Genomic DNA, 18,698 nt, shown 5'->3' on the forward strand with positions numbered 1-18,698 from the left:
GTTTTTTTTTTTAAAGAATTTATTAACATTGATTTTTACATCATATTTCAAATGACATGTTTAACAAACAAGTATTCAAGAAGGGAATCTTTATATACAATCACTGGCACTTAGACTTTAGAACATAATCAAAATTAGGCTGAGGGTTTATATGTCATAGATACATATTAATATATGTAATAAAACATTTTTTGTGGAGAGGAGGTGTTTTGTGTGTGTGTGTGTGTGTGAGTGAGATGGGTGCTGGCCTCATGAATTCTCAAAGTACCCTCTGAGACAAATAATAAGTATTAATTTAAATGTATATTTAATATATAATGTATAACATGTAATATAGGGTAATATAAATGATATAATATATATTGTGTATATATATTTATATGTAAAATCTCTAGCCTCACAAATTGACTACTTTTAAAATTACCTAGAGACAGCATATTGTGTTGAAAGGTTATGTATCCGTGCTTATATTTTTTTAAGGCTGCCCATAGATGGTTGTATCGGAAGAAGGTTTTTTCAAAGTCCAGCTCATATCAGTTTGTTGAAAGACATGAAGAAGCGACTGACTGAGGTGGCTGACTTTCACCATGCTGCAAGCAAAGCCCTCCGCATTCCAGCAGAGGGCAGCGAAGGACTGCCGGAGAGCCAAGGTGGTACCCCTGGTTACCTGACATCACCAGAACTGCACACAGAGCTTGTGAGGTAAGGTGGCTATTTTGCATTTGTGTTGCTTGCAGCATGAGTCCTGTGAGCAGTGATACACACTCTAAATACTGTTCTGCTATCCTGAATGTGGAAGATGGCTTTGACACAGATTTGTACCTTGTTTCTCAAGAAAGGAGTCAGTAGTCTGAGTAATCTCTTCTATATCTTTATGTAAAGATAGAAACAAACCAAAAATGAAAGTGTCAGATCCTGCCAGAATAGCTCTTAAAAGGACATAAGTGACCAAGTGGTTCAGAGACCCCATCATAGGATCCACCTAGGATTGGAAGAAACCTTCCAAAACTGGCATAGTACTTCATGTTCCTAAAGTTGGGAAATCTGAAGTAAGATTTGGACCTTGTTACACTGTTTCTTCATTTTTCTCTTATAAGTTTAATAAAAATCAAATATTTGGAAGTGGTGTGGTGTCTCAAGTGGTAGAGCAATAGCCTTGAGCCAAAGAGCTTAGTGACACTGGCAAGACCCAGAGTTCAAGCTCCACTGCCAACCAAAAAAAATCAAATATTTGTCGTTTTCATAAGACATAATAAAGCCAGGTACTGTGCCTCAAGCCTACTCAGGAGGCTGAGATCTGAGGATTGCAGTTGCCAGACAGCTTGGGCACTAAAGACCATGAGACTCTTATCTCCAATTAACTACCAGAAAACTGGAAGTGGTGCTGTGACTCAAGAGGTACAGCGATAGCCTTGAGCTGAAGAGCTCAGAGACAATGCCCAGGCCCAAGTCCCACAACCAAAAGAAAAAAAAAAAGCATAATAAAAGTAATTGTTAAGAACAAACTTTAATATTAAGTAGCTTGATGAAGAAACCTAGCATTCAGCTAGTATTAAGACTTTATTTCTCAGCTTCCAGAAAGATTTTTCACTATATCCTGCTTGGTTAAACTTAATCAGGGAAAGCTTTCTCTCTTAACATTGTAATTTAGCCACAAAAGTCTTCTGCTTCTCTTAAATCCCTTCCCTCAGTGTGTTCAGAAAGTGACCCCCTCTCTTAATGAGTCTGAAGCTGGAAGAGAGAACTCTGTACATACCAGCATAGTATGGCCTTGTGTAAGACTCACTGTCATAACTTTCCACTCTGTTGAGCAAGGCTATACCATGTCACTTCCTGGTCCCCTCACCCACTCATTAGTGTATGCTAACACTTCTGTAGTGCTGCTGATGTTCAGCTTGGAATACCAGTGATCTTTGCCAGATGAATGTGTTCCTTGTCAAACCAAAAAACCCACAGAAACAAAGCAAAATAAATCCATTATATTTACTGGAAAATTGAGAATTTCTTTTTGTAATTCTAGTATTTTTAATGTAAACAGTACACATGTACAGAGTTTTACTTATCTTGCTTGATGCAGGAGATGATCTTTGTCCCTAAAACTGACAGTTTTTCTAGTGCTGAACTTTATTTTGTTTTACTTTTTTTTTCCTCCCTCTACTACTGGAGTTTGAACTCAGGACCTGGGCACTGTCACTGAGTGTCTTTTGCTCAAAGCTAGCGGTCTACAACTTGAGCTACTGCACCACTTCTGGCTTTCACTGTTTTATATGATACTGAGGAACTGAACCAAGGGTTTCATGCATGCTTGGCAAGCACTCTACCACTAAGTGACATCCCAAGCCCTAGTGCTGAACATTAAAATGGCTTTTAATATTTTCCAAGTACAAAGGCTCAGTCTGACTGAATTGTCCAGGAAAGAAAAGCATCATTTTCAGATACTGCCATAATCATCTTTTCAGTTGTTTTGTGTGTGTGTGTGTGTACTGTATATAAGTCCCCATTAATATGGAGGCTGTCAGAGTTCCTTCTTACACTTCTTGGGTTAGCACTTATTTGACCATGTTTTAATAATCCAAGCAGTCTCCCTTGCTTATGTGTGAGTTTCTTGGGAAGGGTTGGTAGCTGGGTAAGTTTTTTGGATTGCCAGCTTGTTTTATTCTTACATAATGGTGCCAAGGTTTATAGCAATGTAAATTAATTTGCCTGCACATATTTTATTATTTTATATAATTACGTTTTTTTATCTTTTAGGCTATTCAATGTATATATATTATGGCTAGAAGATGAAAATTTTCAGAAAGGAGATATCTATATCCCTTCTCTACCAAAGCAATATGATATTCACAGGCTTGCAAAAGTGATGCAGAATCAGCAGGTAAAACTATAGCAATGGCTTTTTTTTTTTTTAAAAAACATTTCTGAATGTAATTTAAGCAGGTCATATACTTAATTCAATGGTAAAACTACTTACTGATTCCGAAATTGATGGTCACATGAATATTATGTTGGTGGGCTTTGTCAATGCATAAACAACAGGATATTGAATCTCCAGCACTACTATGGCCAAAGTTGAGGCCTAGGGTTAATTCCTAGGGTTTCTACAATCTCATGGACACTTCACTTTATTTTTTTTGCTGGTAATGAGGCTTGAACTCATTACTTGCATTGCTGCACTCTACCACTGGAGTCTTAACCTTTTGATGGGTATTTGGAGATAACAGTCTCATAGACTTTTCTGCCAGGGCTGACTTCAAATCATGGTGCTCAAGATAACAGCCTCTTGAGTAGGTACAATTATGAATTACAAGCCTGGCAAGCAGAATTTTTTTTTTTTTTTTTCCCTCGCCAGTACTAGGTTTTTGAACTCGACCTGAGCAAGCTGAATGGAACTCCTTTTGCTCAAGGCTAGCACTTCTAGACTTGATCCATAGCTATACTTTCAGCTCTTTCTTTGATTAATTAGAGATAATAGTCTCATGGCGTTTCCTGCCTGGGCTGGATTTGAACTTTGATCCTCAGGTCTCACCTTCCTAAGTAGCTAGGATTACAGGCATGAGCCTGGCCAGGCTGAACACTTTTTTCTTTGCCTGTCGTGGGGCTTGAACGCAGGGCCTGAGCACTTACCTTGGACTTTTCTCAAGACCAGAGCTCTACCACTTGAGCCAGACTGCCACATCCAGTTTTTTTTGTTTTTTTTTTTTTTGATGTATGTGGTACCAAGGAATTGAACCCCAGCCTTCGTGCATGCTAGGTAAGCACTCTACCACTAGGCCAAACTTGCAGGCTGAACACTTTAAGCATTCATCTTTAACATAAAAAGTACTTGATTCTACCACCTTAATACTATTAATTAACAAGAGGTAACTATCAGTGAGTTAAAAATCTATATTTTGGAAATTTTGGAATTCAGGAAAAGAATTGTATTGTAATGGTATATAAATTGTATTGTAATTGTACATGGTGGGCTCCTTGCCAGAGCCTGAGCCTTTATAAAACCGCTTGATTCTAGCTTGCTTTCTCCCTTGGGGTACCCCAAGGTCCTTGTTCAGGCCCAAACTTGTAATCTTAGTTTTCTCTAAGCTTTAATAGCTAGCGTGGGGTCAGGAAAGAAAGACGGGGAAGACATCCCAGTTTCTGGGTACTTTCTTCTAGGGGGTGGATTCAGTTGACATTGACCCTAACACCTAATGGGGTTTAGGAACATCTTATGATGCTGGGGTGGGGGTAAGGCACTTTTATCTGTATTCTTAATCCTACTTCTACATTGTATATATAGCATTTCATATTCAGTAGTTTTTTCTTTTTCTTTTTTTGCTGGTCATGGGGCCTGAACTCTGGGCCTGGGCTCTGCCCTTCAGCTCTTCAGCTCAAGGCTACCACCTTACCTGTGGGCAAGGATGTTGTCCCTGAGCTCTTTAGGTCAAAGCTACTGCCCTACCCCTTGAGCCACAGCACCACTTTCAATTTTCTGATGGTTAAATGGAGATAAGACTCACAGACTTTAGTGTCCTAAAGTGCTCATGCTCGGCTTGAGCAATGATCCTTAGATCTCAGCCTCCTGAGTAGCTAGGATGACAGGCGTGAGCCACCATGCCTGGCTATTTGATGTTGTCTGTGGTTATTCTACTTCACTATTCTAATGTGTAGTGATCACCAGTAAAGGAAATGTGGTCCACAGAGTTGCAAGACATCCCACAAAAGAGGGGGAAGAACTGTTATTTCTACTTTTTCTGATTTTAGTCACTTATTTTTCCTTTTATTATAAACATATTCCATCACATAGAAAAAATAGGAATTCCAGAATAATGTAATGGACACGCTTTTCTTCTCATTCCCTAATATGCCATGTGCCTAGTTCTGTCTATAGTCCAGCTATCCTCTTTATTGTATATGATCTTGGTGCCAAATCTGTAGAACATTTGATACATAACCATTTTAATAACATTTTACATCTAGGAAATAGTCACAATAATTCTACTGGTAAAAGTTCTACATCTGCTATTAAGATTGAGATGGTTAGTTATCACTTTAAATACAACCCATTCCAATACTGGAGATTTGGATCTGATCACTTCATTTTGAGACTTATTAATTCATTTTGCAGTTACAATGTATAGCTTAAATGTGAATGTACGTTTTGTCTGCTAGTCTTAAGTGCAGCGATTTCCCTTTCAGGATTTGTGGATGGAGTATATGAACATGGAGCGTATACATCATGAGTTCCAAGAAACTGTTGGCCTGTGGATGCAGACCAAGCATGAGTCCTATTCCGTACCCTGCAGCTTGTCAGCACACATGGACTGTACTGATCCTTTGTTGGGTGAGTCACATGATGTTCAGTCTCTTTGAATGAATGAATGAATGAATGAATGAGTCAGATAGTTAATGAATTGGGGCTTAAGGTTTCCACACTTTATCTCTACTGAGATTGCTTTTTAGGAGTTCCATGTTAACATGCTGCCACTTAGAGCATAATATTAATCAGAACTCCCAACAGAAACTGCATATAAGCTGGGTCAAGCTTTGATTTTTCTCTCAAGTGAAAAACTTTTGAAGACAGGTAGTTCAGAGCAGTAGGATAGAGTCCTGCAAGCCTTCAAGGACTCTTGCTCTTCCTATCTTCCTGCCTTATGTTCTTTACAAGTCTTCACTACCCACCTAAGCTGTCTCCTCTTGTTTTTGGCTATCCGTACAGGTTTCAATTCCAAACAAAATGAAGGCCTCAGTTTCTAAATTTTAAGCTTCAGGTGTTTCTAAAATGTCAGGTGATTTTTTAATTTTACTTTTTTCTTTTAGGGTGGGGGATGGCTGATTGTATGCTTGACTTTCAAGGCCTCATGCTCTTCCTTAGCTTTTTCCACTCAAGACTGGTGCTCTATTACTTTAGTCACAGCTCTACTGTCATAGGTAACAATTATAAATTACTGATGGAAATGTGGTTGTGATTATAGGTAATATTTTACCTGTGTGTTTGTAACATCAAGTTCTTTTTCTTAAATTGGTTTTTGTTGCTTCAAGATTTTTGTCACTTGTGGATCCCAATGCTGATTACAGAAAAATAAACTCTGAAGTTTTTTTTTTAAGTCATACTTGACTTTTCTTTCATGGTAAGTCATCTTAGATTTGAAAAGGTCCATATTTTTTTCCCCTTAAACTCATGTCCTGTAACATTGCTTGTGAGAAACTCTGACTTCAAATAATCACAAGTCTTATCTAATGATGAAGACCGCTTTTCCCTAACTGTGGAAAGTAGTTGTAGTGGAAAAATACCAGCTATAAGGGGCATTGCTGTACTTGACCTTTTTGGAATGTTAACTTGATCTGTTTGAGATACAAACAGTACAATTCTCTTTATGCCAAGTCATGGCAGTAAAATTTTCTTTGATTTCCCCCCCTCCCTCCACAAGAGTAGAAAATTAAATGCTACCTCTGGAATGAGATCGGAAATTCATTAGTAGTCCCTTAAATGCTTATTGACTTATTGACTTGACATTTCCTTGACCTCTCCCTTCCTTTCTTATCTTGCTATTGAGAAGAACTGGGTATGTAGCAGCATTTGTCTTCATGTTCTTCAGTTCCCATCTACTGTTTGAATGAATGACCTACATATACATATAGGTCTAATAAAAAGAGAGGAAATAATATAAATTTTATTAGATAACTATAGTATATTAGGTACAGAAATATCAAAAATTTAAATTTTATGAATCATTCTAAGACCAGTAGTGATCTAGTACAGAGTTTTAAGGTACATTGTCATGTTTTTCTTTAGCACAGTGTATGTAATGGTCTTGGTCTGCTTTTATTTGGAATCCATGAATCATTTGTTAAAAATTAGTGACTAAGGCGGAGAGTTTGGCTTAGTGGTAGATTGCTTGCCTAGATTGCACAAAGACCAAGATTCAAATTCCTTGGTACCATGTATATACAAAGAGCCAAAGTGGTGCTGTGGCTCAAATGTTAGAGCACTAGCCTTGAGGAAAGCCCAAGGACAGTGCTCAGACCCTGATTTCAGTGCCCGGGACTGGCAGGCAAGCAATAAATAAATAAATAAATAAATAAATAAATGAATGAATGAATGAATGAATGAATGTATGTATGTATGTATGTAACTAAGTTGTGTGAATGCAAAAGTCTAGTATATGTCCTCATTTTTTCTCTCATTTTAGCTTTTATGCTCAAATCTTGACTTCCTTTCAGATTCTTTCCCCTCTACTATGTTCCAAAATTCTCAATTTTTGTCTTAGTTGTATGAAATTGCTTTTCTTTTCTTTTCTTTTTTTATGGTCAGTTGTATGGCTTGAGCCTAGGGCCTAGGGACTGTCCCTGAGGCTCTTTGTGCTCAAGACTAGTGCTTTACCACTTGAGCCACAGTGCCACTTCCTGAAGTTTCTCTTGATGGTGGTGTTACATTTGTAACTGATTACCTGCTTCTGCATCTGTACCATTGCTCATCCATTAACCAAATAATAACCATTTGCCACTTAATAGATCATCTTTATACTAAAAAGAAGTCCCACTTCTGCTAATAAGTTCATATTTCTTAGCAGGTCATGCACGTCTATTGAGAATAGTATTGAAGATCATGTGCTTTCATCTGTAAATTACCATTAGACTATAAACTTTATAAGGATAGGATTTCTATTGCACCTATCTTCTAGAATATCATTATGTCTTTGAGTGATCCCTCAACACTGTAAAGACCTAGAAAGGAATGGTTTTATTCAATTAGGCCTTTGTGGTTTTAAGAAAACAATTGAAGATCTCTACCATTCTCTATGAAAGTAACAGATCAGTGTTTTATACTTATTTAATCACTATCCACTAGTGTCCATTATTAATATATGTGAGCTTAATTTTCTTTTAGCTAAAGAAAGGATTTTAAGTATCTTGAAGAAACATAAGGTTCCCCATTCTCACCTTGTTCTGCACCCTATGCGGCCTCCTGTGCCAGTAATCAATTCAGCTGCATTATTAAATCAGAAGGACACCACCCAGCTGGTGTGCAAAGACCTGAATTTGTTGCAACAGCAAGCCAGGTAAGATTATGAAACCTTAGGATTGTGCTCCTTGCTTGGTACTCTGACAGCCTGGTTGATTTATCACCTAGATTCACTTCCTTGTTAGCCTTCTTGCCACAAGGTTAATTTACCATACTGACTCAGATGGTTCACTTAGTGAACCAAGTTGTGACAAGTCTTTTAAGTTCACATTGGAATTATGTGCTATTTTCATAGACTACCAATGTTGTATTTCCTGTGAAGGTATTATTTCTGGGTTTTTAGGTAGTGGGAAGATGGTATTGAAAGGAACTGAAATAAAGTTTATATTCATTTATCATTGATTTGCTCTGTTAATCTGTTAACATAGGGCCCGGGAGTGTGGCCTAGTGGTAGAATGCTTCCCTAGCATGCGTGAAGACCTGGGTTCCATTCCTTGGTACCACATACATAGAGAAGCTGGAAGTGGTGCTTTGGCTCAAGTGGTAGAGCACTAGCCTGAGGAAAGCCCAAGGATAGCGCTCAGGCCCTGAGTTCAGTCCCCAGGACTGGAAAAAACACGACAAACAAACAAAAAACAATTGACACAGGCATTTGGCACTGTCCTTGGGCTTTCTCAAGGCTAGAGCTCTACCATTTAAGCGACAGCACCACTTCTGGCTGTTTTCTATGTATGTGGTACTGAGGAATTGAACCCAGTCTTTATGCATGCTAGGCAAACACTCCTATCACTAGGCCAAACTCACAGCCCAGTGACCTTTATTTTCATAAATTTCATGTATCAGTTTTTTGTTGGCATATTTTTCCTTAACTATAGTAGGTCCAGGCATCTATTGATTGTGCATGGTGTACACACAGGAGCACTTGTCCATTAATAGAATAACAAGTATAGTTAGGGCATCAACTTACTATGAAGTGCTTTTTTGAGGTATGGTAGTGGTGATGCTGTATTGAACAATGTCCTTGTGCATGCCAAGTGTAAGCCCTACCACTCACGTTTAGCTCTCAGTCTTTGACATTTCAATATCCAAAAGTCACTAATACTTAGAGTTAATTGTTAGTATACTTAGGTTAAGTTGTAGTTCTCATTTGTTAAATAGTTTGGATCCATTTAAAAACATTCTGAATGAAGCTTTATTGTTAAAGCTGTCTTTTAGGTTTTTTTTTCTTTTAGCTTTCTCATTGTTTCCTAATTTTCAGGTTGATTAGCCAGTCTGCCAGGAGGTAGAATTTGGCCAAATCTTGTCATATATACAACTTGGTGTTTCGTTACTATGGAATACACATGTCTTATGCTATAGTGCTGGTTGAGGGAGATGAGAAGCCACATAACGACTCCTAGTTTTCTTTTTTCTCCTGTGATATTTTCAGAACTGCAGCTCTTCGGGAATCTCAGCAGGTTGCCCTGGATGGCGAGCTGTTGGACACAATGCCTAAACAGTATGCTAATCGGGAAGAGCAGACTACCCTACATTTGGAATGTAGAGGCAGTGGTGATAAGAAATGCCAAGGACCAGCAGTTGTAACAGTCCAGGTAAGCTTGCTTATATTCTTTATAATTTAGAGAATTTTAGTTGAATCTTTTAAATTGGCCTATCACTGAGAGAGATCGACTGTGTCTTGGGACACAGATCAGGTGTCCCAAGACATTTTGTAGTTTTAGGGAGAGTGAAATCATACTCAGAGCTAATGACACTTTCTGTAAGTACCACATTAGTGCTGCAAGATAAATAATAGGAATTTAAAGAAAAGCAGCAGCATTGAGAAGATTCTTAGCAGGAAGAGTTTATGGTCATCCTCAAAAGGGAAGGATGCTACTGCATTGGAATCAACGAGAAAAATGGGGGAATGGATTGTCATTGTGTTGTTAGGGGCCAGTGGCTAGATAAGTCTGTTTCGGTGTTCTGGGGAGTAGAAAAAGTTGGTGTTAATGATCCTTTACAGTGAGGAGCCTCTAAGGAGGATATGGAATCAGATTATTTGGATGGAGCTTGCCAATAGGCAGGTGCCTGATGTACAGTGATAAGGCTTCAAATTCAAGTGCCCCTGACACCTAGCACTAGAAACACAGGATAGAACTTGGACCTGAGACTTCAGAATGGAAACTGAGCCTGAGCTAACATATCAATGCTGTCATTGTAGTCCAGTCTTATGAGAACAAGCTGGAACTTATTTTAAATGCACAACAGTTTTATGAAGTGGGTATTATAGTGTCTTCATTTTCCAGATGAGGAAATAAAGGCAAAGTGCCACAAGAACATGAAACTGATAGTGAGTAGCAGTTTTAGCAGGAGCCACTGCAGGCAAACAGAGCATATTCTTTGTAGCATGAAAGAAATATCTGGAGATTTCAATGTCAGTTGTCTGATTACACTGGCACATAAACAGTTCATTTTAGCTTTTAGAAAGTGTGTGTGTGTGTGTGTGTGTGTGTGTGTGTGTGTATGAATGTATGACCAGTACTGGGGCTTGGAGAGTCTCTAATATTTTGTTTCCCAGGCTTCCATTGAGCCATGATCCTCAAATCTTAGCCTCCTGAGTAGCTTGGATTACATCTGTCCTTCTTGTTTTATAAACTTACATTGTAATTGTTTTAGTTGTTGCCCAGCAGTTTCCTCTTTTAGGATAACTTTTCTGCAGTAACCTTGGATACTTACTGAGTTTCGTTATCTTTGAAAATTTATAAATTTATTTCTAATAAATCTAGAGTTAGAAATTTGGAGGGCTGAATGCTGGTGGCTCACTCCTGTAATCCTAGCTAGTCAGGTGGCTGAGATCTGAGATCACGGTTCTTTTATTTATGATGCCATAACACTTTACAAGTTTGGAATTAGATATATGTGAACTTAAAATAATTTTTTAAAATACTTTTTGGTTTAAAAAAATAAAAGGACAGATTTTACCTGTAAGTTGAGTCCAACTTCTTTCTCTATATTTTATTGTATGCATGTCAGATCCTAAAATGTTGCATTGTCTTGACCTAGTGCTTTCAAAAGTTTTTTTTTTTAATAAATTTTTCCCCATTTACTAATGCTATGGTGAAATCAAGGTATATGTATTTAAGAATGATCACTTGCAAAAGTAATAACACTGGGAGAAAAGGTTGTCACATTAGAGTTCAAATTGGAGGAAAAAAACTAAAAATATATCCAGTTTTAAGAGAGAGAGATTACCAGTCTGTGCTTTTACAAATACAGTATTTTTCCATGTTTTAAAACCACCTACCTTTGCCAATCTGTTAATTCCATATAGAGAAGGGAAAACTCTTAAAATTTAGTATTTTGTAAATGCTAGTGAGATAAATACTAACATTGAGAGGCTTGTTCTGTGAAGAACTATAAATATTTGCTGCCCCATCCAACAGATCTATTGGTCTTTCAGTGGAAAATACCATTAGGCAGACCAAGTATCCTACCAGTGACTTGACTCTTCCTTCCCCCACAAAAAAGAAGAGATCACATGTCTGAAAACTTGAATCACAACTTTCCTTTATAAGCTTTTGCTTTGTTAATTATTGAATAAAAAAGTTAATATATATAACTATAGTTTAGATATTTTGACAGATACATCAAAATACTTGTGCTTTCTTTCTCAAAAGGAAGTTTAGGAAATGAATACTTGAAAGGTGGGAGGAGATAGTGATAAAGGGGAGAGGACTAGAAAATAAGTAAAAAAAAAAATTGGTAGCTGCTAATATAGTTTCCAAAAGATGCATATGAAAGAACAGGTAGAAAGAAAAAAAGTTATGTAGAAATGTAGTTTGAAATGTTCACATTCTTTTAGAGCAAGTATCAGTTTTCTGTTGGCTTTACTTGTCCATTTGACATCCTGACTTTCAACCTGGGAGATCCAAAGCATGAGGGCCTCTTTACCTCTTAGCCCCTAGAAGCTCATATCAGTGAAAGTGAACAACTTGTATAGTGTGCAACTTAAGAGTTTTCTTAAACTTATATAGTAATTGCTAGTTGAAGCTCTCATGAGCAGTGATTATAGTTTTTGGAACTGAGGATAAGATTGTTGTTATTTTTTTTTTGTCAGTCCAGGGGCTTGAACTCAGGGCCTGGGCACTGTCCTTGGACGCTTTTTGTTCAAGGTTGGTGCTCTGCCACTTGAGCCACAGTGCCACTTTTGACTTTTTCTGTGTATGTGGTAACCAAGGAATTGAACCCAGGGCTTCTATGCTAGGCCAGCACTCTACTACTAGGCCACGATCCCAGCCCCAAGATTATTACTTTTTATCTTCTCATTATTGAGAGCAATTAGCGGAAAACTCTACCATGAGGTATGATTAGTTATGCACATCATTTAGTTTTACTCTTAATTTTTGGCCAAAGATTATATTTGAACTTGAGGGCACCCATGTTGCAAATGGATGATTTGGTTTTGGATGGCTTAGTTTTGAAAAAGGGAGTATTAGTGGAGGTGAGGGAGAGTTAAGTTGTGTGTGTTTATGGCTTGTCATGAAAATTATTGGAGGAGTATGTCTTGTAAAAGACAGGTTGTATTATGTTTATTCTTAAAACTGAAACCCTCTATTATACATGTGCCCCATATCTACTTCTTGGTTCTTTTTTTTTTTTTTTTTTTTTTGGTCCTGGTTCTTTTTTTTTTTGGTCCTGGGGCTTGTACTTTGGGTACTAGATATTGTCCCTGAGCTCTTCACCTTAAGGCTAACCACTTGAGCCACAGCGCCACTTTCTCTTAGTTCTGTTTGGTAGTCTTGATTCTGTTTAATACCTTCTCTTGATTTTGTTCTTTGTGAGGTCTTTGAGTCCTTCTAAATCTCTGACCACTTCTCATTTTCAGGATTTTTCTTCCTCAGGTAGATTCTTCAATTGCTAGCTGTGCTTGGTTCTGCTGATCTTCTCTATAACATCATCTGCTTTCGTTTACTGTCTGTGCTGGTATTCTTAGTCTGGGGACTCTGAATACTAGTCAGTCTTTGGAACATTGGTGAAACTCCTGAAAATGTTTGCAAACTTTTTTCCTGGGGAGTTGATAGTTTCAGTAGATCTTCAGAGTAGTCCAGAATTCTCTTTGGAGTTCCAAATTTAAAAATTTGCCATTTTATCACTCAGCTCCACTCCAGAGGTCTTATACACTATCATCTTTACTGTCCAACTCATTCTTATAATTCCACTTATTAGATGTCATAGATAAAGAGACCTTATACCCTACCTACCCTGTAATTCACATCAAGTTGTTGCCCAAAAGATTTTTGCTCTTCCCTCTAAATTGATTTATCATTAGTGCCACTTGCCATTTCTCTCTTCAACTAGTGTAGTCTTTCTGCTCATAGTTCCTCTCTGACTAGTCCATTTTTCATTTTATCAGTCATCTCTCCAAACACAGATCTGGTGACATTTTTAAACTAAAAGCCTATATTTGATCTCTGATAAATGAAAGGAATATGATTCTAGGACCCTTCATCATTTGATCTTTTTCTAGAATGTCATTTGTCCCCTTTCCTTTTTTCCCCAAACATCTCTTTTCTAACCACTTAAATTGCCTCCATTATCTAAATGTGGCATGTTCTTTCCAACTGTTATTCTGTGCTGCTTTTGTTTTGCACTTACTTGCTTTTCCTCACCTCCTCTTAATGCAGCTAAAAGCTCTACAGGCCTTCACTGGCTCTTCCAGTCAGGTAGAGAGATCCCCTACTCTTCTGGTAGCTTGTGCTTTAATTGGTTGCAGTCATTTGCACCTTCTGCCAAACTGATTTCTCTGGGAATAGGGTTTCCATTAATAGACATTCTTTGTTTGTGCTTACTTTTAAACAGCCTAGTGATTTCTATATGTCTGTAAGTTTCATTAGTATTCCCTGCTCATCTGACCTTCAGACAATCAGTAAAGATGGTTGAGTTTTTCCATTTACTTGCTTTGGTACTCTGATATCATAGGTATTATTTTAGGTACTTTGCTTGCATTATTTCAGTCTTTGTAGAATTAGGATGTGTTCAGAGAAAGTTCAACAACCACAGCCAGTAAGAGTTTTAGTTAGAAAGAAACCCACATCCATCAAGATTTAAGACCTTTACTTTTCCCATTCAGTGTTGATTTATTTTACTATAAATGTTTCAGGAAGTTTGCTTTTCTTGGGGGGTGCCAGACCTGGGGTTTAAAGGCCTGGGCACTATCCCTGAGCTGTTTTTTTGCTCAAGGCTAGTACTCTATCACTTGAGCTAACAGTTCTACATCCAGCATATTGGGAACTATTTGGAGATAAGAATCTCAGTACACTGTCCTGCCCAGGCTGGCTGCAGACCATGAACCTCAGATCTCAGCCTCCTGAGTACCTAGGACTAAGAGGCATGAGCTACCAAGACCTAGCTAAAGCTTTACTTTCTAAAGATGGGCATTGTGATTGTTAATGAGCTGATCATGACTGGCAAACCTTATTTATTTTTTCAGTTTATTCCCCCAACAAACTTCATTTAGATGAACAAATGTATTATTTTTAATATATTTTTATTGTAATTACTAGAAGGGTTACATGATATTTGCCAGATAAATGGTGCCTTAATTCCCACACATTGATACCCTTTCACATGTCATGGTCCCCATTTCCCTTCCTCCCCCCCCCACCCCGCATCTTGTTTTCCCAGTTCCCTATCCAATTTCAGATAACCAAAATACAATTATATCTGATATATCAGATAACAAAGTGAGATAGTATAACAATATGAGATAACCAAGGGACAGTAGACATGATGAGAGATAACATAGTACCTTAAGAACAACAATTATTAATTAGATGGCTTATGTTTACATCATATTTTAAAGGACAAGTTTAACAAACAATTGTTCAAGGAGGAAATATATAATTACATTCTCTGGGACTTAGTCTTTAGAACTTAATCAAAATTAGGCTAACAGTTTGTATGTCATAGAAGCATATCAGTTTATGAAATAAAACATTATGATTATAGAGTCATAGGTTTTTTTTGTCTATATAGTTATGTTTGTATTTCCATTACCATGTCCATTGCTTTGGGTATGCAGTTATTGAGTCCTCACTCTTGTACATTTTGGATTTAATAACCACATATTAAAGATTTCACAAATGTATTTTTAATTTGTATGATTACAAAATTTGATCTTAACTGGATTAATTTTTTAAAATGAGCTTCATAGCAAGTTTTTTGAAACGTAATAGAAATAAATTTAATAGCTTATTTATATAGGTTTCATACTATAGCATAGTGTTGCTTGATAAAATTTTTTTATCGTGGGACTTGAACTCAGGGCTCTTGAGCCCTATCCCTTGAGCCATAGCACCATTTCCAGTTTACTGATGGTTAATTGGAGATAAGAGTTTCATAGACTTTAGTGGTGGGCTGGCTTTGAATCATGATCCTCAGATTTCAGCCTCCTGAGTAGCTATGATTACAGACATGAGCCACCGCATCCAGCTTGATAGAATTTTTCTAGGAGATCAAGTTCTGGAAATTTCCAGATATCTACAAGTATTGCTTGCTTTGGATATTCAAAAGCCAAATCTATTTTATGAGACGTGAGATAATGCTTCTTCTGTGGTCTCTTTGCCTGAGAGAAGCCTTTAATCATTTTGTGTTATTCCCTGAGGTAATGGAGTGCTTTATAATTGGGGTTTCTTTTGTTTTACTTTGGTATTGTAGGGCATACTTGCTAGACTCAGGAATGATTTATTATCGTGTAAAAAAATTGGTCCAGCCCTAGAAAGGAAAAATGGAAAAGACCCACTGAAGGCCTCCCATTATTACAAAAACTTGCTGAACGATGCATTTTGTCCAACTCTTTAATTTTTTTCTAGTTAAAATGAGTCATATGGAGAGGCTTCCAACATGCTGCTTTGTTCTATTGTCTTTGACTTCTTGTCATTCTGCTCTTAGTGTTTCTCACATCTGTTCTTAAGTACATTTTCAACAGTGGTGGGAAAGTAACATTGGTGAGTTCAATAGAAGAAAGTTATCATGATCATAAAAAGTAGGTGCATTCAGTTTACTATCAGAGTTATATTGTGCTGGGGTTCTGTGTACACAAGATGGGACCATTACACCTCAATAATTTTTGATATAGAACTACAACAAGTCTGACAGAAGTATAGGCTGCATTTAGGTAATAAATATAAGTACTTTAGTATTTAAGTAATAACTAGGTGTCTTGAATATTTACATTATTTCCACAAGAAGGGTACCATGTAATCATTGCAAGCAGTGGCTGAAAACTAGATCTAGATGAGTTCATATACCAGGGACCTGTAGAATCCACTTATGTAGTTGGTGAATATGAAGGGAATATGGGATTTAAAGCTTGTGATTTTAGATATTGCCCCATTTGTAAGGAAATGGAAAGACTTGGAAAAAAATCATATTAAGTGAAGTAAGCCAGACTCAAAGGAACATAAGGTAAATGGTTTCCCTCATTTGTTATAATTAGTAGAAATCTTGGGCTCTTCTAGCAGAGATATAGAGCAAAACCTAGATACATAAGGCCATTTAGGATGAGGCTAAATGAAAGGACCTCCAGGACATAGAAACAAAAGCCATATAATGAGTGATTGTTGTCCTTACTGTACTATATTATCTCTCATCTCTTTTTGCTGTCCCTTGATTATCTCACATTGTTACAGCATTTTACCTTGTTATCTGATATATTGTATATATGTTTATCTGGTTATTTGAAATAAGATAGGGAAGGAGGGAAAACAAGATGAGGGCTGGGGGGAAGGGAAAGGGGGACCAAAGCATGAGAAAGGGTATGAATGTTTGTGAAGTAATGTACTTTATATTTGGTGAATATAATGCAACCCTTCTATTAATTACAATAAAAATTATATTAAAAAAACTTGTGATTTTAAAATGTACTTCTGGTCTTTTTAGTATTTTCTGCTTTGTCTGAAAGACAAGCCCCAGTTCCCCAGGATTTGTTTGCTCCCTGGATTAATTATACCCATACTGTTTAGTTCTAAATCCTGACTTCAGCCAAAGGGTTATTCCTTTCTTTTCTCTCTCAGCCCCACAGCTATCATATTGGTTCTGTTTTTCTTTCTTTCTTTCTTTCTTTCTTTCTTTCTTTCTTTCTTTCTTTCTTTCTTTATTTATTTATTATCTCTTTTTTGCGGGGGGCAGGGAGAGCAGCCCTGGGCCATGAACTCAGGGCCTGACCACTGTCCTTGGGCTTTCTCAAGGCTAGAGCTCTACCACTTGAGCTACATTCATAAGGTAGTGGATACATTGCTTCTTGCATATTGTTACCCCTTCCCATCTTTTTCTTCCACTCCCCAGACAGCCCTCCAAGTTGTACAGTTTTATTTCCAATGTATTGTCTTGTGAATATCACTGTTAACACTGGTTCATCCTTTGTCTTTGTCTCATTGTCTTGTTTTTTCCCCCTTCCCTTCCCTGATTCTAATATAATGCGTATGCAAGTACCAAAGACAGTCATAGTAGCAACAGAGGATAAACCATAAGGGGGGAAAAAGAGAAAGGAAAAAAAGAGCAATGGAATAACTTCATATAGTACATTAAAAACAACCACAAGGATAGATCTCTTGTTTCCCTCTCCTGGAGTTCATTTTATTTAGCCTCATTCTATATGGCCATGTGCACATAACTTTTGAGTTATTGCACTCTGCTTGGAAAATCCTAGACTCATGCTAATTATTACAAATGAGGGGAAAACATAGAGCCTTTATTTCTCTATGTTCCTTTGGGTGTGACTTACTTCACTTACTATGATTTTTTCCAAGTCTTTCCATTTCCTTACAAATGGGACAATGTCATTCTTTCTGATGGCAGCATAGAATTCTTCATCTCCTTGATCCATTCATCTACTGAGGCATCTGGGTTGGTTCCATATCTTAGCTCTTGTGAATAATGCTACAGTGAACATGGTTATGCTGGTAGGTTTAGTATGGCCTTGTTTCTAGACATTTGAGTAAATGCCCAGGAGTCAGATTTCTGGGTCATAGGGTTTTTTTTGTTGTTGTTGTTGTTTTGTTTTGTTTTTTTGTTTTTTTTTTTTGGTTGGTCATGGGGCTTAACCTCTGGGCCTAGGCGCTGTCCCTGAGCTCTTTGGCTCAAGGCTACCACCTTGGTAGCCTTGGTTAATTGGAGATAAGAGTCTCACAGACTTTAGTGATCAGACTGGTTTTGAACCATGATCCTCAGATCTCAGCCACTTGAGAAGCTAGGATTACAGTCGTGAGGCACCACACCTGGCTCAGTCACATTTTTGAGCTGAGTTACCAATACCAATCGTAGTAACATCTTTATCATATGGAAGTGTATTTGTAATAAAATACTTATCCTAGAAGCATGTAAGAGAAGTCTGTTAATCTCTTTAATTTTTTTAGTTTGAAGGCATGCATAAGAATCAAGCTGTAAGCCAGCAGCTTCATGGTTTGAGAAAAGAAGTGAAGCAGTTGCAAGCAGAAGCTACCAAACCCCCACTACTTAATATTGTAGAAGCTGCTGTACATGCAGAAAACTTGATAACGTAAGTTTTGATGATGTTGTTTTGGTACTATTGATAATTATTATGCATCTGTTTACCATACCTTCTTACCTCACACACCCAATAATTTAGTACAGAAATAAGCAAACTTTAACCTTTGGGCAAAATCTGACCTGATATCCATTTTAGTAATTGAAGTTTGGTTGGAGTCCGTTCATCTATGTTATTTATAATGTCTATAACTTCTGAGGTGTAACAATT

The 18,698-nt window shown here is 37.3% G+C and overlaps 1 protein-coding gene across 2 annotated transcripts in view; it reads left to right on the plus strand.

Annotated features, from left to right (window-relative positions):
* Epg5 (ectopic P-granules 5 autophagy tethering factor) overlaps positions 1–18,698 on the plus strand; it is an 89,739-nt gene that overhangs the window by 45,427 nt on the left and 25,614 nt on the right. For both annotated transcript variants that reach the window (XM_090353174.1, XM_090353175.1), the window contains exons 23-28: positions 481–702; positions 2,752–2,875; positions 5,176–5,320; positions 7,868–8,039; positions 9,372–9,534; positions 18,337–18,479. In XM_090353174.1, coding sequence (XP_090209300.1) covers positions 481–702; positions 2,752–2,875; positions 5,176–5,320; positions 7,868–8,039; positions 9,372–9,534; positions 18,337–18,479 — 969 coding nt within the window. The remainder of the gene's footprint in view (positions 1–480; positions 703–2,751; positions 2,876–5,175; positions 5,321–7,867; positions 8,040–9,371; positions 9,535–18,336; positions 18,480–18,698) is intronic.

This window comes from Megascapheus bottae, chromosome 19, assembly GCF_031878675.1.
Source record: "Megascapheus bottae isolate mThoBot1 chromosome 19, mThoBot2.hap1, whole genome shotgun sequence".
Taxonomy (NCBI): Eukaryota; Metazoa; Chordata; class Mammalia; order Rodentia; family Geomyidae; genus Megascapheus; species Megascapheus bottae.